Genomic DNA, 25,883 nt, shown 5'->3' on the forward strand with positions numbered 1-25,883 from the left:
CAAGTGCACAGCACCGCATACTTGCTCACACACAGAGGACACCCCTCCTGGATCCCCTCTTCCATACCTACGCACCCGCCGCACACACGCACACTTACCGAGGACAAAGGGCAGAGGCAGGAAACACCCCTCCACAACAGGCTCCTTCCCTGGCCTGGGGCTCCCACACTCTGGCCCGCCCCCCCCCCCCCCACACGCTCAAGTCCACACACAGGAGCCTGCGCTCACAGCTTAGAAATGGGGCAGTCACTGCGTCAACATGGGGGACACAGTCTCGTGACCCAGAAGGGCAGGTGACCACAATTTTACACACACACCCACCCACCCCCCTCCCCTACTACTGGCCCCAGAATGATTCTACCAAAAAAAAAAAGAGAAAAGCCCATTTGTGAACTCGCCTTACACAACACTCTATCATGTGGTAGAATAATCAACAAAACTCGCTTTTAATGATGGTGTTGACCTGAGGAATCTTCAGACAGAGGCTTGTGGCCCGAGGTGACCACCAGCCGAATGGGCCCATGTCTCGGACCCGGGGTCTCCCAGAGAGCACGGACATCCACGTGGGAGGGGAGGCCACGCCCTCTACTGCTTCTTGAAAGACTAGAAATTAGCTGGGGGAAAGAAACATGGTACAAAATACATTCAGGGCCCGCTGGCTGGGCCCTGGCGGGGGGCCAAATCCCACAGATGAGGGGATCAGGGAGGAGAACCACAGGCCCAATCCCTAAGCCCTTCTTCTCTTTGCGTGGCCAGGTGCCAAGGGGCAGAATGTATTCGTTATATTCCTCTTAAAAAAATATATCTCTTTACACGCGCCTTCTCCAGTCTCTCGGGTGTTTGGGAACGAGCATTTACCTGCACCCCAAGCCTTCAGAGGGGCTGACTGGGGGGTTGCTCCAGACAGAATAGCAAAGATCTGGGACCTATGGCTTTTGCATCTACGTGGTAGGGGAAGGCGCAGGTGTGGGCTGGAGGTGAAACCACTGGTGGTCCGAGGTGGTACGGTGATCCCAGAACTGGGGTCCTGAATCAGTGCTTTCTAAGACCGATGACTAGCAACCCAGGTCCTTGAGAATCCTTTGGTTTGATGTCTTACCCCCAAGGGAACAGTGTTTCTATGGAAATGGAAGAACCACCCCATTCTTTAAAGAACCATCTCCAGGAAGCTGGCCCCATGGGACTATGACCAAAGGGAAGTCTGGGAAGGTGGTGGGGGTCTCTGTGGGTCAAGGTCCCACCTGACTTTGGAGCACTCCTGGCTCTCTAACCTGGATAGTAAAGGACCCCCTGGTAAGGGTCAGAGGGCAGTGTAGGATCAATGGGCCCCACCATGGAGAGATGCCCCTGGGGCCGTCAGTCTTACTCAAGGTTTTGCATGTGGCGTGTGGCCATCCGGGGGTTAACTGCTGGCGCCCGAGGAACTCTGGAAACAGGATCAAAGATGCCAAGGTCCCCTCCTGGCTATAGCGGGGGAAGAAAAGGGCAGCATTCTGGCCCTTGAGGTGGTCCGGCAACCAGATTGTTTCTCAGAAGCCGTGGGAGCTGGGGCCCACGTGGTGGCGCCCATTCAGCTCCTGGGAGCACCACTGCTTCCGCAGCCCACCCGCATGTCAGAGACCCTTCTTCCAGCAGAAGGGGGCCTGGGTCCACGTTGGTGCCACTGCTTCCCCGGGGGTGGAGGAGAAAAGGGGAGGCCGTGAATGCTCAGCCCAGAAGGGAAGAGCATCCGGGGCCACTTTCTCCTGCAGCAGTCCCTTTAGCGCTTGAATCAAGATCCTTGTCTTCTGCAATGGGGCACCCACGTCTCGGGGACACCGTGAGCCCTCCCTCCCACAGGTGGGACCCTCAAGGGGGTGCGGTCAGGGGCACAGGAGACAGGAAAGGGTCCATGTGGCTGGAGTGCCCCCAAACCAGCGGCCCCCTCCGCCTCCAAGGGGGGCTGGGAGTAGGGTGGGGAGTGCCCAGACGGTCTCTTGCCTTGAGCTTCCTTCGTCATGCAGGAAACTCACTGAGGGCCACCAGCAGCCGTGGGGATGGTCCCCAAACCAAAGAGAGGACAGGTGGGTAGGGGGTCCCCAGGGCATCTCGAGACCCCCTGGCTGGGTGGGGACACCTGGCCTCCGCCCTCCTCCCCACCCGACGCATCATCTAGGGTAGTAGTCGTCGGGGACGCCCGTGAGGTTCCTCCCCTTGAGGGCCGCGTCCACCATCTTGATGTAGGCAGAGATGACCTTGTGCATGTCAGCCGTGTAGGGGTCATACTCGAGCTTGCGCAGCCCGGAGCGCTTGAAGTTGCCGTCCTTCTGGCCCTCCACGCACAGCAGCCGGTCCTCCCTGACGGCCACGCCCAGCAGGCTGACCATGCGGCCCAGCTGGATGAAGAGCTCCTGCTTCAGGTCCTCAAAGTGCACCACCAGCACCTTCTTGCCAAACTTGAGCCAGTCCAGTGTGTGAGTGGCCCACCACGGGGCGTAGTTCCTCACGAACTCCGGCCACTCTGGGGGAGAAGGGGCAGGGCCCAGTCAGAGAGAGGAGGGGCTCAAAGGACCAGGGTCAGATGGCGGCGGCTGTAATCACGTTTAGTTACGGCAACACCCTTCGCTCCTTCAGATCCCCAGACTGGCCTGCTCCCTCCCACCTCCATGCTGTAGCTTGCCGCCGGGAACGTTCTCAGCCTCTCCTTCTCTTTGGGGAGAACAGGAGCCCCGGTTGGGTGCTCACCGCAGGCCTGGCCCAGCCTTCTCCATAAATGCATGTTACTCTATTTTTATATACATTTGTAGCAGGATCGCTAGTAACTCGCTTTATGCCTCACGACAACCCTGTGAGACAGGTTACCAGCCTTTTCTTCGTTTAACAGAGAAGTGAGGCACAGAGAGGTCCAGGAACTTGCTCAAGGTCACACAGCTACTAATTGGCAGAGCCAGGATTTGAAATCAGTCTGGTTTCAAAGTCTGGGCTTTTAACTATCAAGTTACCCTGTGTAGTCCCAGCTATCTTGTTTAGTAATGGTATCTACCCACAGGGTGCTAACAGGACCTTTGTACAGAGACGTGGATAAAAGCATACGAGGTTTGGGTGGGGGGATGGGGTCACTGAGTGAAGGGCATTAAGGAGGGCACTTGATGTAAGGAGTACGGGGTGTTATATGCAACTGAGGACTCCCTAAATTCTCCCCCGAAATTAATAATACACTATGTGGTAACTAACTGGCACTTAAATAAAACCAAAAATAAATAAAAGGGACTTGCCCAGAAACAAACAAGCAAGCCTATGAGGGTTTTAGCATGGCGCCCCGTACCCAGTAAATGTTGCCTATTACTCTTCCCGCCATTATTCTGTTCTGAGGCGGGACATCGTCTTCCCGGACTCCCCAGGCTCAGCCGGGTGCGGTCTCTGGGCTTCACTGCCCCCCTCCACACCTCCCACATATGTTGTCTGTCTCTCCAATAGACTGGGCTGGGGTATAGTTTAAGTCGGATTATCTATATTGTCATCTCTGCCTTACTGTTCTTTTTATTACAGTTTGGGGTTTGTTTTGTTTTGTTTTTTTTTTTTTTTTTTGCAGTTTATTACCTTGCTGTGGTGATCTGGCAGGGGGACTGCCACCAGCCTGGGGAAGGTGTGTTAGGATGGTCTGACTTGAAGGCAGGCTACAACAGAATGTGGGTGTTTGCTTGGGGAGCCCCAGAGAGGACCTCAAAGAGCCACCAGCCAGCCCTGGAGCTGCTGAAATGGACAGAACGAGAAGCCGGGTAACTGCGGCAGGCAGGGGGGCGGGGTCACGGAGGACGTCGGGAAGGGAGAAAGGGGTCCTGAGCCCCGCTGGCCAATCACAGGGCAGGTGCCCCGAAACCCTGAAGCCAGACTCACTGCCTCTCACAGTGGCACCACCACCCTGCACCCTCCAGAGGGATCTGCTTATTGAACGAGGGTCTGTGAGTCTCCCAAGGAAGGCTGGAGGAGCCCAGTTCGTTCTTAGTAACTCGAGCCTCCTCCTTGGCTGGGTGATGGGTACCTAGGATCTCATTTAATCCTAAAGACTACCCTGAAAGGAAAGGGCTACTGTTGACTCGTATCACCAGTGAGGAAACAGGAGGCTCAGAGAGGGGAAGTGACTGGCCCAAGGTCACACAGCCAGGCAGCACCATCCAGACCAGGCCTGTCTGAGGCCAGGTCCTGATCTTTTTCAGGCACCAGCAGCCTCACCCCTACTGCCTCCCACTCACTGCCTTACCCCCAGCAGGGGCTCAATAATCGGCTGTTGAACTAAATTGGAATTCCCCACCGCCCAACTGTGACATGATAAAGGGCTCCTGTTTCTTTGCAAAACTCATCAGACCCTGGGGTGAGGCTCCTTCTCCCCGCCCCCCCCCCCGCGCCCCCCTAGACCACCACCGCTGCTAGGGAAACACGCCAGGGACAAGGATCTCTCTCATCTTTACGATAGATGATTTACAAGGTAACTGGCTAATTGCGCCCACACTGTTGTAATGGGTTAAGACCAGATGTATCTGAGTGATTAGTATCTGAGTGATTAGGAAAACATAAGAGCATGTACATAATCTGTTAATTTTCTTTTTTTTTTTCTTTTTAGGATCTGCCTGCTCCTGAGTTCCCTGCTGCATCCCTGCTGGTTGAGCACACGGGCTGCTCTTATGGCAGAGGCCCAGGTGGATGAAGGCGGGACTCCGTTGCCCAGGAGCATGCAGGTCAGATTTCTAGGCTTGGCCACTTCTGACCAACCATCTCAAGTATTTGCTGGAGGCGGGCTGCACAGTGGTCCTCAAGGAAGAGGGAGGACCTGTCTGCATGGTGGTCAGGGTCCTGCAGAGGATGGCCCCAGCCTTGGATGCGGATGGGCTGGAGCTGGCACGGCCCCCTTGCTGATGGCAGATCGCCCTGGGATGGGAGCCTATGGGGCCTGAGCACCTGCTGTGTGTCTGTCACTTTACATTTTCTGCTCCCAAGAAGCCTGGAGAGTGGGGATTACTAGCCCCATTTTACACACGGGGGGGCGGGGGGGGGAGGGAAGGAGGCTGCTCCAGGCCATACCTTGTTTGCCCAAAACAGGATTCGAACCCTGTCTATCCAGACTGAGCCTGGCTCCCGCCCTCCTACAAGCCCTTCTAGAGCTCCTGTTTGGATCAGCTCCTTCAGGTGTCATCTAAGACTCGGGGTCTGTGCACAGCCCACTTTGGAGGCAGACTGGCAGCATTCACGACCCACTTCCTCTCTACGTTAGCTGTGACAGCGTGGGGATCTCAGTCGGTCTCCTCGTGGCTCAGTTTACCCATCCGCAAAACAACTGTGCTAAGACCTGCATCCTGCATGTACAGATGGAATGGAAGCACACAGCCAAGGACCGCGGGCCTGGGAACCAGGAGGTCCTCCCTCAATACCGACTGCTGTTACAAGGACTGTTGATGCAGATGCCCTGGCGTCACCAAGATGCACCCCCTCATGTCCCATCAGCTGGGTCAGAGCTTCCCACTGACAACACTCGAGTGCCCCAGGCTGCTTCAGCAACAGCTGTTCGCCTACCCCCCCCCCCCAACCCCGGATTCCTCCCTGGGGGCTCCTGAACTACTACATCGGGAAGAAGAATAAAAACAGCCCTGATGATGATGAGTACAGGATCCCCTTCACCATGGGTCACGAAGGCACGCTGAGCCCTGGACCATGGGTCACGGCGCTGGTTTCGCCGAACTGTCACCCGCGAGCGCCTAGCAGGGTCCCGCCGGCCCCTCTGCGCTCCCTCCTCTTGTCGGGAGGAACCAGGGCCTGATGAATAGCCTAACTGCGCTTAATTCCCCGTGGAATCATTAAACACAGTCTGTTTCATTAAAGAGATCCAGGACAATTCACCTTGTGTAATCCTATCACATAAAACTTTGCTTTGGACCCACTCCAGGGAGATTGTAAAATTAACGTTATGGAACCAAAAAGGGGGGGGCGGGGGGGGCAGGGAGGGTTGCAAGGGCCTTGCCCCAGCTCTACATGGGAAGGGGGCACCGGCAGGGTGGCGGAACTCTGCTCTTGGGGGGGGGGCCCTCACATACTAAGGCAGTGATGCTCAAACCTTCACGTGCATGGAAAGCTGCTGGGGGTGGGGGGGTACGGATCTTGTTCAAATGCAGATTCCCATTCAGGGAGCCTGAGGGCTCAGACGGGCTTTTCTAAGACGTCTTCCAGGTGGGGTCAAGGATCTGCTGCAGAGACCCCACTCTGAGCAGCAAGGGTTTAAAGTGGTGGTTCTTAAATTGGAGGGTGCGTCAGAAACATCTGGAGGGATTGGGAAAACACAGCTTGCCAGGCCCCCCTCCCAGAGTTTCTGACTCAGGTCGGGGTGGGCCCAGAGAATCTGCATTTCTAACCAGTTTCCCAGGGCTACTGCTGTGGCTGGTGCGGGTACCCTAAAGCCAGGGTTTCAGACTCCAGGGCCTACAGGGACCAGATGGGAAAGCAGAGAGCAAAGAAAGAAATGGGTTCTTTGGGGAAGACTCCTGGAGCCCTGAAGACCTGGGTCAGCCTGGGAGGGGAGGAAGGGAGAAGGCTCCCCATCCCCAACTACTGTGGGGGACCCCAGGCCCCCGCCAGCAGATGTGCGTGCCGGAACCTCCCCTCTCCCTTGCCCTGCAGCCCCGTGGTTCCGCCTGTCCTGACTCCTCACTAATCTGCCGTTTGAAAGCTCCCAGCTGCCCTGAAGAAGATTAGAACTGCCTGAACCTGAGACCAGGTGCCAAGCCAGGTCAGAAGCTGTGAACGCATCACAAAGTCAGGGTCGCCCCCAGGTAAGAGACGGCCTGGGAGCGGATGCCTGGGCTTGAATCCCAGTTCAGTCAAGCCTGGGGTGGGGGGAGGCTTGGCCATGGGATTGCTCCCTTCCTGGGATGGTTTTCTCACCTGTGCAATGGAATGCCACCTGGATGGGCAGCCTTTCTTACCTCCTCTGGGCCTTAGGTTTAAATGACCTAATGAATGCAAAGTGCTCAGAGCTTCCCAAGTGAGGGCCCTCCCTTATCCCTGGGGACAGCAGGATGCCTGGGAGGCAGAGAGCTGGATTCTACTCCCACCCTTAAGGTCCCGAATGACCTTGGCAGGTCCCCGCCTCTCTGGGCCTCAGTTTCCCTGTTAATCAACAGAGGATCAATCAGTGGTTTTCGGTTCCACCTGCACTCTAGAAGCAGCGGGGAGCTTTAAAAAAAAAAAAATACAGATGCCCAGATTCCACTCCAGCAATGGTCCTGGTGTGGCTGGGGCCCTGGAATTTGCCCACATTCCTCCAGGGTTGTGTGGCTGCCGTGTGGCTGGGCTGACAACCCTTGGGCTTGGTCACCCCCAGGTCCTTTCCAGCTGGGCAGGAAAGGTCTCTGCTCAGGCCAGGCCTCTGCCAAGTGCACCTGCAGACTTCTCAGCCTGGCCCCGAGGAGTGTTCATTTTCAACTATTCCCAGAAGAGGTGTCTGATTTATTGGTGGAACAACAGAACAAATGTCACCACCTGCCTAAGCTTCCACCCTCGGAGATGGAGAGTGAAGCAAGGGGAGGGACAGAGGACCCCCTTGACTGATCTGGGAGCCCAGGGCACCGTTGGCCAGACAGGTGCAAGGGTTTTAAGGAATGACGTCATTAATGGCTGGACTGCCACATTAACACCACGCTGCCAAGCGCAGGACCTCTGGGGGGGGGGCTTTAGAGCAGCTTTAGGAGGGGTGAAGTAGAAAGCACCCCGCAAGGCTGAGGCTGGAGCAGCCTGATTCCCGGAGGCTAAGGTTGAGGGAGCTCACATTTACGGAGCACACCTCCTGGACTGAGTGATCCCGTTGTTCCGTCGACATAGCGTCCCATCCATTATCACAACGGTTAAGGGCTTCGGCTCAGGGGCAAAACTGAGGTCAAACCCCAGGTCCACTACCTCCTGGAAAAGCCTCTTCACCTCCCTGAACTTAGCTTGTCCCATCTCTAAAACAGGGTTAATTGTGGGGTTTAAAGACTCTCCTTACAGTGACGGAGATGTGGGTGATACTGGATATGGGATTTTGAGGAGAGCCAGAGGAGTTAAAGGTACTCAAGATGCTAGAGGGTAGGTCTGACTTCGAAGCTCTCACCATTATCGCGGGCCACCGGCTCTGGAGTGAGACTTTCAGTCACAAAGCTGTCATCTACTAAATGCCAGAGGTGAATCTCAAACCCCGATCATATTAAGATTCACGGCTGGGGGGCCAACATTGTCACTTCCCAGCTGTGTGACCTGGCACAAGTCACTTAACGTCTCTGAGCCCCACAACCCAGAGTTGTTAGCGGTGGTTCTAGGGGCTCCTAAATGACCTCGTGACCATGGGCTGGATTCTTGTCTCCTGCCTCCCAGGAAAGGGCTCTTGAAACTGTTTCCATCCATCCCGTATCAATTACATGAGGATCTTCATCTCCATAATGAGTCACGTTTACTGTTTTTAAGGGGTTAAATTCTTAAGAGCCCCCCCCCATTATTACCCCCATTTTATAGATGGGACAAGCCTAAGTTCAGGGAGGTAGGGATGGAGCTGGGGTTTGAACCCAGGGAGTCTTGCTCTTGAGCCCAGGCCCTTGACGGCCGGGCTGTGACATCCCCCGTCTCCCAGCAGGTGCTGCTCAGGGGGTGGTGGGCCACGGGGAGCCCTTCTGGGTCCCTCGCAGCAGACAGCATTGGCTGCACCCCCCCACACCCCAGCTGTACCTTTGCCCTTCCAGTGGGCATGCGCAGCAAAGCCGATGTGACCGCCGTACTTGCGGTTGAACTCCGCCATGAGCGCCTTGTAGGGGTTACGAATGAGCAGGATGGCGGCATCAAAGGCCTCGATCTCCTTCTGGCCGCTCTCGTGCGTCTTGATGCAGATGGTCCTGCCGCTGCGCCAGTGGTCCCGCTCGCCTTTGAACCCTGCCGCCGTCAGGGACGGGGGACGGGGCAGTGAGCCCAGGGAGGTGAGTCCCGCCCAGTCCCCCAGGCCGCCTCAGGGGTCCTCCCCCCATCTTCACTCGTCTCCTCCCATATTTACTGAGCACCTACTCTGGGCCAGGCACTGTGCTGACGTCTGGGAATAAAATCTGCAAAAATATTCATGGGTCTTGCTGTCTTTGGGAGCCAGATCAGGCAGATCATGACATCCACGAACACAGTGAGCCAGCAAGCTGCAGAGGAGGCAGAGATTTAATGCCCAGGTGCCCCAAGAAGCACCTGACAGGGACACACCGGGGGAGCCCTCTTTGGGGGGCATCTCCATCCCCGGGCATGGCCGTATGACTCGCTCTGGCCAGTTGAAGGAGGACAGAAGTACGTCTCTATCGCAGTCCCTAGGTGCATCACATGCTTGTTCCTGTGTGCTTCTGCCATCAGTGTGAGGCGCTAGAAGGCTGCTGGTCCCAGGTGGTGAGAGACTCGTGGAAGAGACATGGGTGCAACCTGCAGTCGGGGGCTGAGCAGCCCCAGCAGCCTAGCCCAGATCACTGACCTAGTGAGGTGGCATCCAGAAAGGTTTCCTACAGGGAGAGGGGCTTAAGCTGACATGTGAAGGAGAAGGAGGAATTTATTAGCCCAAGAGAGGACGGGAACGGTGCTGGGAACAGCACATGCGAAGGTCCTGGGGTGGGTCAGAAGAAATGTCTCGCTGCATGACTTCTGAGAGCAGAAAAGAGGGAAGTGCAAAGCCAAATGAGATTGCAGCGGTTGCGACGGAGAGCTCAGTACTAAGAACACAAAGATTAGGCAGCCCTGAAAAAGGATTTAAGCAAAAGGCGGCGGGACATGATATTTTCCTTTCAAAAGCTGAGGAACTGAGAGAAGTTGTGGGTTGTGGGGGAATGTTTCTCTGGTGCCAACTGTGTGCCGGACACTGGTCTGAGCCTTTTATTAGTTAGGCAACTCCATGCTCTCAATGATTCTAGGAGAGGTCTTATAGATAAGGAAACTGCAGCACAGGGAGATCAAAGAATTTGGCCAAGCTCTAGAGCGAGCGAGACGCAGAGCTGAGATTCAAACCCAAGCCATCCAGGCACCTGAGACTGAGTTCTTGGGCCTCCTGCTCCCCTGGGAGCTAAGGCACTTGGATGGCGTCTTGAAAAGCCAAGTAGAAATGTTCTCAGACGCGGCCTTCAAGATAATGGCTGTGTCTCCAACTCCGTGTTATTTCTTTGGGCCTCTGTTTCCTCATCTATAAAACAGAACCATGCCCCTTCTCCTTCACAGAGCTGTTTGAGAAAATCAATGAGGCACAGAGGATGACTTCAGTCAATGGCAGCTCAATGAGAACAAGTCTTGGGGGGCCATGATGGGCGGAGAAGCCACCCTACCTCCCCTTGCCCCACGTACAAAGGTTTCTGAGGCTTTTAAGGTAGATTCAAATGAGGCCAGCATGGTACCTACTCCTGTTCCTGGAGATCGGGTTTCAGGAAAGGTACATCCCTCCCCCCCCCCCACCCCGGGGGTCACAAGGAATGGAACGTCATTTCCCGAGCCAGAGTCCATCCTGGGACTTGCCAAGTGAGGCCGGAGGAAGTATACTGGCCCTGCAAATTAGCACTGGCCCCTGCCCACGAGGAAATAATCACCCAAAACCTTTGAGGCCCATGGACCAATTGTCATGGGACAATGAGGAGTGAGGTCTGGGAGCCTGAGAGCTGAGCCTGGGACACAGATGTTGACCCACAAGGTGGCACTGGGAGCTGATTTCAAGGTACACAGTCATGCATGCCCTCAGTAAAGCGCCTCATGACTCAGACAAGGACCTTCCCAACGAGAATTGCATTTTATCTTTGCCAAAATGTATTTCAGCACGGGCACAGCAAGAGAAAAACATGTGTGGGGATTACACAAGAACGCATACAAGTTCTCAGAGAAGATAAACAGAAACCTGGCGGAGTGGTCACACGAGTTTAAGTCCGCGCTCCTGCTGTGTGAGACCTAGATCCCATTTCTGTTACATGACGGAATCAACCTAGCACTGTGTTTACCAAGATACAAAGACTATGGACATCGGAAAAGACCTGCTCTAGATTCCAGATGTGGTTCGCCTAAGAAGTTAGTCTGTAAGGTGCACTGGAAAAGCCGGGAGATGGAGAAAAATCCATTTAGCACAATGCCTCCCAGAGACGGGAGTTCTGTGTCTAGGAAGGAGCCTTTAAGAACCCGCATGGGATCTGCTTGCCTGAGAAACTAGGTTTGCTCCATGGTCCTCCAGGGAGGGCCCTCTAGGTGATTACGGAGCAATCAGGGATGCAAGCCGGCGGGGTGGGGGGGGGGGCGGGGGGGCAGAGCAGAATTGCTGAACTCCACCACCAGGAGGCCCCCTCCCCGCTCTCCCTGATGCAGGACCCAGCTCCTCCATTGTCTCAGTGTGGAATATTTCAATCCCGTTCCTTTGAGGGTTCACCACAATAGCAGCTCATCTGGGGCACCCACGGGACCTCAGAGGGATTGAGGAGCCGCACAATGGTCCCAGGATTTGGAGAAATGAATGAACTCGGGGGTTTAGGGCCACAGAGAGAATAAGCCATGTAGTCTCCTTTCCCCCTTTCCACCCCGCCCCCCCGCCCCCGCCACTATGACAGTTGCCTGTGCATTTTGCCGTTAAGGAAGCCATCGTGGAGAAGGGCAGGAAAGGCCCCCCCACCCTGGCTCTGCACATGGGTACCCGGGAAGTTGCTGGTCCTCCAGGGATGATGGGCTCTATTTTGAGGCAGTCCTCAGGAATCCTTGTCCTGGTCCTGGGCCGAGGGGCTGCCTCATGGATACCCTGCCGCATCTGTGGGCCCCCAGGAGCAGAGAAGGGCCCTGCCAACTCTGGGCAGTCACCCCAGACCCTCCTGCCTCTGCATTCTTTCAGGCCACAGAGCTGGAGCCTGCACTCGGGGCCAGTGGGGTCCCTGAGATGGGGAGAGGGACAGAGAGGGGACAGGAGGCCTAGGGAGGGAGAGGGGAGGGGGGAGAAGCAGACACAGAAACAAAGTAAGAAAAAGATCAGAGAGAGACACAAGGAAGGAAAAAGAGGGAGACAGAGCAAGACCAAGAAGGAGAGACAGACAGAGAGACAGAGACACCAAGAAAATCATGTTTTTCAGATGACCAGCCTCTCTGGGTAACGGGAAGAGGAGGCAGAACCCAAGTGGTACAGACACTTGGATTCCAGGAGGGGAGAATCCAGCCACCCACCCGCTCAGGCTCTCCCTCCATCCCTCCTTCACTCAGCAGTCCCTCAGTGGGGCAGGCTGCTGCCAGGATAGGAGAAGAGAGGGTTGCAGAGAAAGTGCCAAGCAGCCCATCAGACCTAGGAGGGCCCTGGGGGTCACCCACCCAACGCAATCTTGTTACAGAGGTTGAGATCGAGGTTTCAAGCCGGGGTGGGGGTTAGCCAGCTAGTTAGCGGCAGGGACAAGGGAGGAAACGCAAAAATCCTCCCATCGGCCCGAGTCCCTGGATCATCAGCTCATCCTACAGAAACCACCCCCTCCGGGCCCATCACCAAGGCCCCCCACTTCCAGTCATGGGCTCCTAATGCCCTTCCCACTGTTCCGTCGTCCCCACTGCTGTCCCTGCAGCTGAACATCCTATCCAAGCTCTGTGGCCAGAGGGTATTTCACACATGCCCATCTCAGCACACCACTCCTCGGCCTGAAATCCCTCCAAACCCCACTCCCCGCCGGGCCTGTGACCCCAGGAGAGGGTGCATTCAGGGCCCTTGCCCAGCCAGTCCTGGCTGCCCCTCCCGCATCACGCTCCCAGCCCTCACCTCTCCCACCGTCCAGAGCCACCAAACTGGGTCACCGACCGATTCCACTGTTGCCTCCTCCCTGCTGCCCCTAACTCTCTGCCCACCCCCAGAGCCTCTGCCTGGGACTCCCTCCGTTCCTCTTGGGGGGGTCCTGTCCACTTCTGCACACCCCCGCCCGAGCCTGAATCACAAAATATATAAAGCACCCACCCCAGAGCTGGGCCCATTGCAGACATGCAATAAACACCCACGATGCTTAGTATTATTAACAGCGACGTGACGTATTCATAATAATAAGGACCGCGATGGAGGAGGGCCCTGGGTACGAGGAAAATGAGACAGGAGGACACGTGGGTCTGCCAGAGATACTGCAAAGGGGGTGTGACCTGCGGCTTGGGGAGCGGGCTTCCAGGCAGAAGAGCTAGGCTGGGGTGGGGGCAGGGACCGATGTCCCAGGGAGAGGAAAGCCGCGTGCACATGGCTAGCATGCTTTCAAACTATGAAGACCTCCTCCTACCTGGAGTCTGATGTGCTAAAGGGGCAGCAGATCGGCCAGCCAGTGGGGCAAATCCCGCCCCCATGCTCCACCCCCCAGGGTTTGAGGACTTCCTTAAGCTAAGTGTCTCTCAGCTGCAAAGGTGATGTGCGGAGGGACTTGGGGTTAGCAGGACGGACTGATGCTATTTTAACACCATAGCCTCACACACATTGTCTTATATATTTTTTTCAAAGCCACTGTGTGTTCACTATTGACATCCCCGTATTATAAATGGGGAAACTGAACCTCAGAGAAGTAAAGAAATCTTGCCTAAGGTCCCATACCTGATAAGTAACAGAGTTCAGTCTGAAGATTTCAAGCCCCTGACACCCTCTTAAGATTGTTTCCCTTTGTCTGAAGTTAGGAGGTGGAGTTAGATCAGAGGTGCTAATATCTGGCACATAGCCCACCATTCCCCCTTCTACTCCCTCAACAGGCATCACTACTAGATTAAGGCACTTTGTTTCTGAAAGACAAGAGAACCTCAGAATCCTTCTTAACACATCGATCTAAAACAGGGGTTCAGGGGAACGGACACATGAGATGAAACCACTTTGCATCCCTGGACTGATGATCCTGAAGGACCCATATATTTGTCACATTCTAGAGTTCCATCAAGAGGTTTCTTGCCCCAGCCCCAGGAAGGTTAGGATGTGGGCCAGCCATGGGATGCTTCCTGAGTCTGCTTCTCCCTGCCACTCTCCCGGACAAGCCGGAGAGATTCCAGACTCTGCCTGGGTTCCTCCCAGCAGCCCCCATAAAGGCAGCACGACATGGTGTTTAAAAGTGTAGATACTGCTGCCAGCCAAGCCTGGGTTCAAATCCTGGTATAAGAGTGACAAACCCTCAGCGTGGAGCCTCTAACATAGTACGTGCTCAATAAATGATGGCTTACGCCAAAACTAAAAATTCATCCGCATACAAAAAGTCGGGATTCTAAGGCAGACCCTACACCCCTTGCTAACTCCATCCTTCAACCTGCCCCTTTCCATCCTTCTTGACCTTCCTCCCTCCCACTTCTCACCCTCAGACGGATGCCCCCGTGGCTCTCCCTGAGCTGGGATTCAGGGATGTCAACACCAGCTGCACCTGGCCAGTGCCTGGCCCCCAGACCGTACTAGTCACAGCCTACACTGATGGCACACTTACTCTGGGCTAAGGTTATTACACATAGCAACTCATTAACTTCCACCATGACCTCACCAGGTACATACTGTGATCTCTGATTTGCGCATGATGATGCAGGATCAGAGAGGTGCAGAAACTTGCTCAAAGTCACACAGCCAGGAAGGGGGTCTTCGTCTGGTTTACAGACACAAACACCCACGGCCCCGGGCTGCCCCACGTATAGACAAAACCTCTCACAAACAGAACTGCTTCCTTTATAGTCCCCTCTGCCAGACCTGGGAGGGGGCCTCACATCCAATGGGCATTACACCCATGGTTTTCAGTTCCCCAGTAAGAACCCCCAGGGCCTTCTTGCCTGGGTGATGGGAACTGTAAGAATGTAGGCTTTGAAACTGGCACACCCTAGGGTAGAATCCCTCACCAGCCCATTGAAAACAATCTGTGTGACTTGGAGTAAGTTACCTCTTCTCTCCAAGCCTCGGTGTTTGCATCTGGGAAATGGTACCACATCCTACGTCCGACGCAGAGCTAACTAAAAATGGAGCATCTAGCACAGCTCTTGGCACCCAGGAGGTGGGCCAAGGAAGTCTGTCCGTGGCCATCTGAACCTACACGAAGCTCCTGACACACAGTCGGCGCTGCGTAAATGTCTGCTGGGAGACCACACTTAGGAAGTATGTCCGGAGCACAGCAGTGCTCAGTAAACATCCGTGAGCCCATTCCAGACTCTGCCTGGATACCACTGGCTTCCGGGTAGATAAGACACCTGACACATAGTAGGTGCTCAGTAAATGTCCTCTCAAATGAACCTAGTTTTGTCCCTCTGTATATAGCATGGAGTTGCTGGCCATTCAACGTCTGCAGGGAGGGACCTGCCTAGAGTAGGCGCTCAAGGCATGTTTGTGGTGCCCTAACCAGAGAGAGGAGGTGGCACGTGCACAGTAGGTGCTTGATCCATGCCCGTTATTGAAGAGATGCTGCTCAGGCGATGTTTGTGGGGTGTACGTGGAGGCAAGGTACCAAGCACACAGCAGGTCTTAGCAACCACGCCCGGGCGAGCTGAGTGGCACACAGTAGGCACTCGAGAAGGGTCTTCCCCTGCCCTCCCGGTGGGTCCTCTCTGCTCCCCACTGGCCTCCTCACCTTTGTTGTAGAGAGAACCATCAAAGTAGTAGCTGCCAGTGTAGAAGCCGGTGGCCAGCTCGATGAGGTGGCGAGCCCACGTGTTGCCAGCGCCAGGGAAGCTGGCCAGAGCGATGAGCTGCTTGGACTTGGCTGGGAGGAACCTTCTGTCCATGCAGCGGTTGTCTGCAAAAGGCAGGACACAATCGGGGGCGAGGGCGGATGGAGCCGGACCAGAAGGACCAGGTGCGAGTCTCACGCCCCGCCCCCTCCCAGCCAGGCGGCCCAGGGTGACTTCCTCATGGTTAAAAGGAGGAAAACGGTTCCTCATCACAGGGTGGACATGAGGGCTGGGAGCGGGGAACAGCCCTATTGCCCCGGGAGCGGGAGGGAAGGAAGAGCGTGTGGGGGGGCAGGCAGTCTGGTGGGCTCAGGGGCAGGGGAACCGTGGCAGGGGAGAGGACAGGTCTGCTGTCCCTTTGTGGTAACCGAGGATCGAGGTCATTGGCCCAGAGTGAGGAAGCAGGGCTGGAACCCCCAATCTAGGATTCTCTCCTCTCCCTCTTCCACTGCAGAGTCCCCTGCGCTGGGCCTTCCCTCAGGTTCTCTTGCACCTTGAGGGGTCCTCATGCCTGGGCCCCCACCTCCTCCCTCCTCCCCGATCCCCCCCTTCTCTCTCACCCCTCTGGCTCCATCACATCTGCATTCACACATGGAAAAATCACGCCATCATTACAAAAATCTCTTTCGAGGAACCACTCTCTGTCCTCACCCCATTCCCATCCCACCTCCGACTGAGCTGTCCACACTCGCCATTCCACCTTCTCCTCCTCCTTTGCTCGCAGGGGCGCCCCTCTGGGCTCCGCCCCGCTCATGCACAGAGCCAGTCCCGCTGGAGGCACCGGTCAGTGCTCCTTGCAGCCTCTGCCACCACCCCCCATCCTGCCCTTCGCAGAATTCCTCCCAGGGTGGTCTTTCCCGTCCTGCAGGACCCGCCGTTACCGAGATCTTACTGTGAGCCACACTCATAACAGCCCATCAAGGGAAACGTCTGAGTTCCTAAATTGAAATTCCAATTCTGCCACCTATCTGCCGGGCGCCCTGGGAAAAATGATGGGTCTGAGCCTCAGTTTCCTCGCCTATAAAATGGGACCACTGACAACAGTGGTGCTCTCAGGAGGGTCTTAGGAGGGAGGGTGTGTTAACACGGGGCTCACACATGAGTGCCGATCGACCACACCTCCTCATGCTGAGACTTCCAGCCAGGGGGCCCCAGCTCCCCCCACCCCCGCCACCCCAGCCAGGTTCAGTCTGTTCAGAGCAGACTTTGGGAAAAATAAATCCGGTCTTTGTCTTTGTTGAAGCCAAGTAGGTGTCTGGGAATGGTTTTCCTGGAAACACACTGCAGAAGAAGCCTAGGTATGTAACTTGCTTGTTTTATGTTTTGATAGGGGTACAGATTATCCAATTGTCTTTGCATAATACCCTTAAAAATCTGTGCATTCCACGCTATGTAAATGTTACTTTAAAAAATCATTAGCAGGACACCTGGGTGGCTCAGTCGGTTAAGCGTCTGCCTTCAGCTCAGGTCATGATCCCAGGGTCCTGGGATCGAGCCCCACGTGCCCTCCCCCCACCCTGCTCAGCGGGGGGAGCCTGCTTTTCCCTCTCCCCCTGCCTGCCGCTCGCTCCCCGGCTTGTGCGTGTGCTCACAACTCTGTCAAATAAATAAAATCTTTAAGAAAAAAAAATCAAATAGCAAAATTCAAAAAAATTTTTAAAAAATCAAAAACAGCAAATATTGAATTATAATTAAGGATATGTACACTGACATGTAAAATGGTTGCAATTTACAGTTGACCCTCAAACAACCTGGGTCTGAACTGTGCAAGAGTTTTTTTAATAAATCTAATACCCTACCATCAATGTGTTTTCCTTAAGATTTTCTTTTTTTTTTTTTTAAAGATTTTATTTATTTATTTGAGAGAGAGAGAATGAGAGACTGAGAGCAAGAGAGGGAAGAGGGTCGAGGGAGAAGCAGACTCCCCGCTGAGCAGGGAGCCCGATGCGGGACTCGATCCCGGGACTCCAGGATCATGACCTGAGCCGAAGGCAGTCGCTTAACCAACTGAGCCACCCAGGCACCCCCTTAAGATTTTCTTAATAACATTTTTCTTTTCTCCAGCTTACTTATTGGGATACACTGTATAATATAGGTAACATACAAAATGGAGGTTAACTGCCCATTGGTGTTATCAGTATGGCTTCTGATCAACAGCAGGCTGTTAGGAGTTAAGTTTTTGGGGAGTCCAAAGTCAGACGTGGGGATACCTGGCTGGCTCAGTTGGAAGAGCATGCAACTCTTGATCTCCAGCTTGTGAGTTCAAGTCTCACGCCGAGCACAGAGATTACTTAAAAAAAAAAAAAAAAAAAAGTGGATTTTTCAACTGCGCTGGCGGGGGGTCAACATCACCCCTAACCCCCGTGTCTTTCAAGGGTCAACGGTCCTTTGAAATGCATGAAAAAAATAAGAAGGATCTAGGGATGGGGACACGGAGAGATGGATGATCAAGTCAACATAACAAAATGTTGGCAAACGTAAAGCCTACGGGATGCAATATGGGCATTCACGGTGTGATTCCAGTTTTTTTTCTGGAGGTTTGACATTTTTTTTCCCCCATCACAAGATGTTGGGAGGGAGAAAAAAGAAAACAACAAACCCGGCCCCCAATTTCTTGAGAAAACAGCATTCTCCATTCAAATGCTGCCTGGGAGGCCAAGACCCACTCCAAGGTAAAGGCTGTTGTTTTCCGTCCGAAAAAAGAAAGTTTATTTCAGCCCTGAAAAAAAAGCTCCGTAAATCAAAGCAGGACTGTGTGGGGCTTTGGAATCGGACAGAGCTGGGTCTTACTCCAAGGCTCTCCCCCTCTCAGAGCCCGTTTCCTCCTGAAAAACGGGGCTCATCACCTTACAGGAGGAAAAGGAGGGTCTGTGCGAAGCATTTTCAAAGTATACCGAGAAGTTGTGGTTCAGAGCACAGCCCAGGATCCAGACCCCACCTGGGTCTGCAGCCCAGCTCTGCCCTGTCCTAGCTGTGCCACTAGGGCCCAGCTACCCAACCTCTCTGTGCCAAGCTGTAAGATGGTCATTTCAGAGCTTTGGTAAATGTTAGAACATTTGTAAGTGTTTAGAATTTTCCAACATTTGTGAAAGAGGAATAATAGCGGCACCTAGGTCATTGTGAGGACTGAAAGAGTTAATTCAGTCTCAAGGGCTTAGATGGTGCCTGGCACACAGTAGGTGTTCGATAATTCCATTCCCGGCAGGGTTTAGCACGCAGCAAATGCAGGATAAATGGCAGCCGTGTGGACCAGGCTCTTGGCAACCTAATAAACCACGGACCTCGCTGGTGTGAGGGACTGCACGCCTGATGTGGAAAAACTGAAGAACAGTTTTGGCCTGGGGACGTGGCCCAGGGAATGAGCAAAGCCATCAATTAGGGGCTCTTTATCTGCTTTTGAAAAGGCTCCAATGTCCGTTCCATCCACATCAAAGCCATTCACGGTCATGGAATAATTAATCTGTGCACGATTCTCCCTTAGGCTAGGGCAACCCGGTTCTGCACAGAGTAACCAACACTTCCTAAAAGCTAACAAATGTTCATCCCTCCTCGCTGGACTATAAACAAAGCCAAGAGCCGCACCTACCAGATTCCTGCTCACTGGGCTCTTAGCAGGACTTTAAGTGCCACAGAAGGAGCCACAGGCGGCTACCACTGGTACCCCCGTCAAGACCAAATAGGGTACGAGCTCTTGATGGGGCTGCCACTAGCTCTTTTGACACTTTTGTACCCATCAGAAAAAGGCCCCCTCCCCTTCCTCTGGGCAGAGGCACTGCTATCCAGAGTGCAGAGCTTGGGCTGGCTTTCGGGTACCACTTTTCCTACAGGTTATGACTGTGCAGTACACAACCTGCCCAACTGTACATGGAGGCCCGGTTCCTGGGAGAGGAAGAGGAGGTCTAGCCCAATCGTATTTTATTGCGTCTCCAGGCTTCGGGGAGTAGGGATGATGTTTCCCTGACTGTAGGCTTATTGTGGGCTTTACATCATTCAGTGAGATGGGGCACAGGACCAGCGCATAGTAGGTGGTCCACATATTCAGATACTGGGGTAACCCTTCAGGGGTTTCCTTCGGATGGAGTGTCCCAGCAAAAGCACCTCTCTAAGCGCCACCCGCCCTTCATGATGCCTCGGTCAGAGGAAATGGCTTTCGGCTAGAAATTTTATAAGCAGTGTGACCTCAGGCAAGGCCCTTAACTGTTCCGTGTCAGTTTCCCTGCCTCTAAAGCGGCCGTGATAATTATTCCCACCGCCCAGGAGAGCTGAGGGGCTTCAGTGAGAAAGTGTGAACTAAAAACTCAACACGGACTCCGGCCCCAAGAACGTCCTCGAGAGACCCTCAGCACTGCCACCACCACGGGCCGGCAGCCCCAAGAGATGGGCGAGGAGCCAAGCGGGAAGCAGAGTTCCCACCAGCAAAGGGAGGGGGACGGGAGGTGGAGAAAGAGAAGATTTCTATAAATAAATGGATAGAATCCTAGACTTGAAAGGGCTCCTAGAGGTCAACAATCTACCACTACATTTTACAGATGGGGAAACTGAGGCTCAGAAAGGTGAAGAGACTTGCCCGGGATCCTGCTGTAGCTCTGGGTTGGTCACCCGGGTCCCCCACTCCCAGCCCAGCTGACATTACACTCAATCTCACCGCCTTCACGACGGGAGAAGAGCCACCAAGGTGGGGGCTCAGTAGGAGGGACAGAGATGAGGGTCTCTGGAACCCGACACCCCTTGCCTGGGGCCCTTGTCTCTGTTGTCGTCCCTGAGCCAGGCCAAGTTCCCCAGCCCTGCCCTTGCCCCCCTGTCCTGCTCAGCCCCAGTGGGACGGGATGCGCTGGGCTGGCCGGGGCCCCTCTGGGAGGGAAGCCACCGGAGAGCATCCGGGGCAGGGTTCCGCCGGGGGAGCCCCGGCTTACCTTGGACCTGTGTCTGGTACACGATGAAGTAACGGGGAGTCCCACAGCTCTCAAACTCCTCTGCGCTGCACTTCTGGGCACAGAGCTGCTCATCCTCCCTCTCGTGGAGGGGGAAGCGCGTGGTGGGGAACCCGCAGTGGCAGGCAGTGCCCGCGAGAGCGGCCAGTGGGTACTCCTGCAGGGGGAGGCGGGAAGGAAGAATGTCCTGAAATCCCCGGACTGCCCCGACTCCCCATGCAGAGCAGGGCTGGTGTTCCAAACGTCCCCTTCTCCACCGCTCCCCCCAGCACGAGGGTCCCCCAACTTCACTTTAACGAGTCTGCCCCATTTGCGCACCTCCCAGGCTATCATTTCTTTTCAGCTTAATTAAGGTATAATTGACAAATGAAACCCGCACTTCGGTACATTTCCACGCTCTAACCTCAAATACTATAGAAAGAATACAATGTAATTACTTTCTAAGGAGGCCCTGCCAAGAAGAGCCCTGGTGGGCTCTGCTCTTCCTGCAAAGGGGAGATTCGTGGAGGGTTGAGAGGTGTTTAAGACACCTGAGCACGGAGCTTTCTCCTGGAGGGCTGGAAAGGAGACTGAAAAGAAACTGCTTTTCTCACCGTCCTGCGCCCTGCCACCGGAAATCCCCAGGTCTCAGAGTGACACGAAGCCCACGCCTTGGGAAAAGCCGCCTGAGCCGGTTCTTTTAAGCCAAAGAGGATATGGATCCCCACGTTAGCTACGCTCTTCGCTCTTCGTGGGGACAGCTGCTCCTATCTGCTTTGTTCTGTGGAGCAGCTAAGCCGGAGCAAGGTGGGACTCAGGTTCGGAAGGCAGGGGGCTCTCCTTTGTCCACTTCGCTTATACTCCAGACCCGCAGCCCTGAATCCTCCCCGATACAAATAAGCTAGTAATAAACCAAGATCACACCTCGGGGGCCAGTCCAGCGAATTTTGCACAGTAGGTTCGGTTTCTTCCTAACACGTATTAAAAAGGAACTTTACCTCTTAGCTGAAGAGCAGAGGGAGAGAGAAATGCTGGTACGCAGATGGGTCTGTGTGGGCCATGACCGATGGCATTTCCAACAGGTGATACATATCGAGCCTCCGCTGATAGCCTAAATCTGCTTGCTACCCTCCACCCCGTGGCCCAGGCAGCTCTGTACCCCCGCTCACGTAATCCCCTCAATTTTTCTCCTATGACCCCTAAGGAGATCAGAAGAAACTGGAAGAGGGAGCTTTGCAGAGGGGCCTTCCTGTCCACCCACACACCCTCGCTTCCCTCCAGTCCTGTGTACAGTCTGACCCTTTGTTAACGCTGTTTTGCCCGGGGACTTCATTGTCTCCCGTGTTTGCGTCCCACCTGCAGCTGATCTGCCGGCTCCAGGGTCATCAAGGACTGAGAAATGTCCATGGAGGGGATGCCGTGGGGGAGGGGCATTCCCGCCCGGGAGAAAAAGCTGGATCAAAAGCTGGTCTAACCTCCTCAACTTAAGAACTTCCTCCCTGACCTTCCAGGATGCCTCTTAGGAGCAGAGTAAGCGCTCAGGAAATGCTTGGTGACTTGAAGTTGCCTGGCTGCCCCTGAATGGCTCTGGCAGCCTCTCTAGGGTAGCTCCGAAATTCAGAGTGTAGATGCCGAGGCAGGCCCAGGTGTCAGCCCTAACTGCTTGTGCTACGAGCTTGGGCAAGTGACTTCACCTGTTTGGGCATTGGTTTTGTCATCTGTGAAATGGGGCGGAAAATCCTCAACTCCAAGCCTTCACGTGAGAGGTAAACTGAGACCCGTGGTGAGAGGCCTGCATGGAGGACGTGCTCAGTAAGCGACAGCCTCTCAGCAATCCTGCTTCGTGCGAGGGTGCTTCATGCATCGGGAGACTCGATGAGGGTTGGGCCAAGCAGCGCAACTCAGAGCAGGTGGGGCATTTGGGAGTTGGGGGGCAGGCTTGAGCATCCGGCAGGGGCCACAAGGGAGGCCCCCAGCAAGTGCCAGCATCTTTGAGGACAGACACTACATCTGGTTGACCCTGCATCCCCAGCACTGAGCATGGGGGCCTGGCACAAAGTAGTTTCTCGATAATATTAGCCAAGCAAATGAATGAAATGGGCAACCATGTTTTTGTGGTGGGGAAGGGGTGGTTCTTTGGCCCCTCATGTAATGAGCTCATCTTGAAAGAAGGCTAGAGCTCCTCGGACATCACTGAGTGCCAACGATATGCCTAGCCCTGCTCTGGGTACTGGGAGGGCACCAGTGTTCAAGGCACAGGCCCTACTCTTGTGGAGTTCACTGTCTGGCCAGGGAGGAAGGATCTCAGGCTGAGAAAGGACCCACAAGTCATCTAGTCCAACTTCAATCCAACGCCTGAAGTTCTGGATGCCACATCTGCCCTGACTCTCCTTGCATGCCTCCAGTGATGGGGAGCTCACTCTGTCCCAATGTGGGGCTGCCCTTGCCTTTCCCTGATAATCTTTTACTCGCGCTTGTGGGCGTTAACCTCATTGCTGAGCATTCCCGACAATTAGAACAAACACACCTCCTCAGAGGGAAAGAAATCGACCCCAAGGCACCTCTACCCCTTTGATCCACATGAAACCGTCGTGTCCCTTTCCCGTGTCACAGATCACAGAGATGACCCCCTCGTCCCGGCTGGGCTGCCTGCCAAGCCCCCCCCCCCTTCCTGCAGCTGTTCCACACCGCCCCTCCCTGGAGTTCTGTGAGCAGGACCCCGGGCTCACCTTCTCGGTGCAGAGGTCCACGCACTTGTCCACGGACATGTTCGGCATGGCGGCCGTCACGGGCAAGGCCAGGGAGAGGTTGTCGGGCCTGCGGAAGCAGCCACGGAAGACCGCGCTCCCATCTGGAGAGCCGGAGAGAAAAGCAGGAGTCAGATCTCAGCTGGAGAACCACCTTCTGAAGAAAGCACTTTTATTTATTTATTTTTTAAACAATTTTATTTATTTATTTGAGAGAGAGAGAGCGAGCGTGTGCGCACCAGCTGGGGGGTAGGGGCAGAGGCAGAGGGAGAAGCAGACTCCCCGCCGAGCAGGGAGCCCGATGCAGGACTTGATCCCAGGACCCTGGGATCATGACCTGAGCTGAAGGCTGACGCTTAGCCACTGAGCCACCCAGGCGCCCCAGAAAGAGCTTTTAAATGAAAGCCCAGAGAAGGCAAGAGTCTTGCCCAAGGTCACACAGTGAACCAAAATGGAGACTAATCAGCAAAAAAATTCAAAGTGCTCTCCTCAGCCCTGGCAACACTGTCGACAGCCCAGGTCACTGAGATGTTCTGGTGGGGCCACATGGCTCCCTTTTCTTTGCCAGCCTTCCTGGGCCTTGCCTCCTCATGGTCAACAATGGTTACTCCCCGTTCAGGGACGTGACAGATGTCATGGAGGATTTTCACAATCGCATCGGGAGATGGCCGTTTGAGGATCGAGGGAAGCGAGGTACCCAGGGCTATCCTGTCTCTCCTCCTCACAAGCACCGGGTGCCCTCTCCCTCCCACCCTCCTGGGCCTCAGGAGTCTCTGCCCACCAGTGCTGAGCACCTACAGGCTACAAGGGACTGATGTGCAGGAGGGACTGCCTTGAAGATAACCAAATCGGGGAAACACCCCAGGCACACACAACAGGAAATCTGTGGAGGCCACAGCAGTCACCCCAAAACCCTACTCAGAGATACTGCCTTGGGTCAGGTTTCCTAGAAGCAGTACCTGAGACGGTGTTTTATCAAGGTGCACTCTCAGGAGGGGATGGGGGGGAGCAGGGCAGGGCTGGCAGGAGCTAAGCAAGCGTGTGACCTTGGCTGGGTTCCACCCCGAGCATGGGGGATGAGCTGTACCACCGTCGGTCCCACAGTGGCTGTCCTAGAGAGCCTGCTCCTCTTGGGCCAATGGTCATTTTCACCCAAGGGGGCAGGTGTGAACCACTGGCCACCCAGAGTCACCGCAGGTAAAGGGGGTTTGGGTGGGTTTGCTGTGGTGCCCGCCGAAGGTGCACATAATTATGAATAAGGATATACGCGGTGGCATTTAGTTAAAGCAACACGTGAAAGACAGGGCACAGCCTAGGTGTCCAACAAGGAAGCGCTGGACAGGTAAAGTATGGAACAACAAGGGGCGCCTGGGTGGCTCAGTCGTTAAGCATCTGCCTTCGGCTCAGGTCATGATCCCAGGGTCCTGGGATCGAGCCCCGCGTCAGGCTCCCTGCTCGGCGGGAAGCCTGCTGCTCCCTCTCCCACTCCCCCTGCTTGTGTTCCCTCTCTCGCTGTGTCTCTCTCTGTCAAATAAATAAAATCTTTAAAAAAATAATAATAACAAATGGCATTCAGGGGTACTTTAGAGAGAAGAACATAAGTTCAAGAGGTTAAATATAAACTGAGACTATGAAACTCCACATATTGTATCAATTTTATATAAAAATTATCTCTCAATATTAATCTCTAGAAGGACCTATGCTAACATGTTGATAACCAGGCTCATCTCTGAAGAGCAAGCATGATGGTTGTTTCCGTTGTTGTTGGTTTTTAAAGATTTATTTGAGAGAGAGAAAAAGCAGTGGGGAGGGGCAGAGGGAGAGGGAGAAGCAGACTCCCTGCTGAGCAGGGAGCTGGACATGGACGAAGGGCTCGATCCCAGGACCCGGAGATCATGACCTGAGCTGAAGGCAGACACTTAACCGACTGAGCCACCTAGGCGCCCCATGATGGTTGTTTTAGGTCAACATGGCTAGGCTACAGCACCCTGTTGTTTGATCAAACATACGTCCAGGTGCGGCTGTGAAGGTATTTTGTAGCTGTGATTAACATTTATATGCACTGGACTTTAGGGAGACTTACAGGGGATTACCCTTGAGCATGTGGGTGGGCCTCATCCAATCAGTGGAAGGCCTCCAGAGCAAAACCTGAGGTTTCCCAGAGAAGAAGGAATTCTGCCTCAAGGCTGCAGCATTAACTGCTATCTGAGTTCCCAGCCTGCTGGTCTGCCCTACAAATTTTAGGCTTGCCAGCTTCCACAACTGCACGAGCCAATTCCTTAAATAAATCTCCTAACATATATACATATATATAAAACTCCTACAGATTCTGTTTCTCTGGAGAACGCTGACTAATAAATAGAGTAGCATTATGGGCAATTTTTATTTCCATCTTTTTAAAACCGTTTTCTAGCTTTTTCTATAGTGGATATGTATTTTTAATGTAATTAAGACAAATTAAAAAAATTTTTAGGGGCACCTGGGGGACTCAGTCGGTTGAGTGTCTGCCTTCGGCTCGGGTCATGATCCCGGGGGTCCTGGGATTGAACCCTGCCATCGGATCCCTGCT

The 25,883-nt window shown here is 54.4% G+C and overlaps 1 protein-coding gene across 2 annotated transcripts in view; it reads right to left on the bottom strand.

Annotated features, from left to right (window-relative positions):
* Positions 1–419: 419 nt before the first annotated feature.
* WSCD2 (WSC domain sialate O sulfotransferase 2) overlaps positions 420–25,883 on the bottom strand; it is a 51,979-nt gene continuing 26,515 nt past the window's right edge. For both annotated transcript variants that reach the window (XM_028116714.2, XM_028116713.2), the window contains 5 exons: positions 23,297–23,418; positions 20,571–20,745; positions 15,558–15,722; positions 8,722–8,922; positions 420–2,500 (listed from right to left, as the gene is read on the bottom strand). In XM_028116714.2, the coding sequence (XP_027972515.1) occupies positions 2,148–2,500; positions 8,722–8,922; positions 15,558–15,722; positions 20,571–20,745; positions 23,297–23,418 (1,016 nt within the window). In that variant the 3' untranslated portion in view covers positions 420–2,147. The remainder of the gene's footprint in view (positions 2,501–8,721; positions 8,923–15,557; positions 15,723–20,570; positions 20,746–23,296; positions 23,419–25,883) is intronic.

This window comes from Eumetopias jubatus, unplaced genomic scaffold (genome assembly GCF_037043125.1).
Source record: "Eumetopias jubatus isolate StellerSeaLion01/CBP00866 unplaced genomic scaffold, mEumJub1_p1.0 scaffold_16, whole genome shotgun sequence".
Taxonomy (NCBI): Eukaryota; Metazoa; Chordata; class Mammalia; order Carnivora; family Otariidae; genus Eumetopias; species Eumetopias jubatus.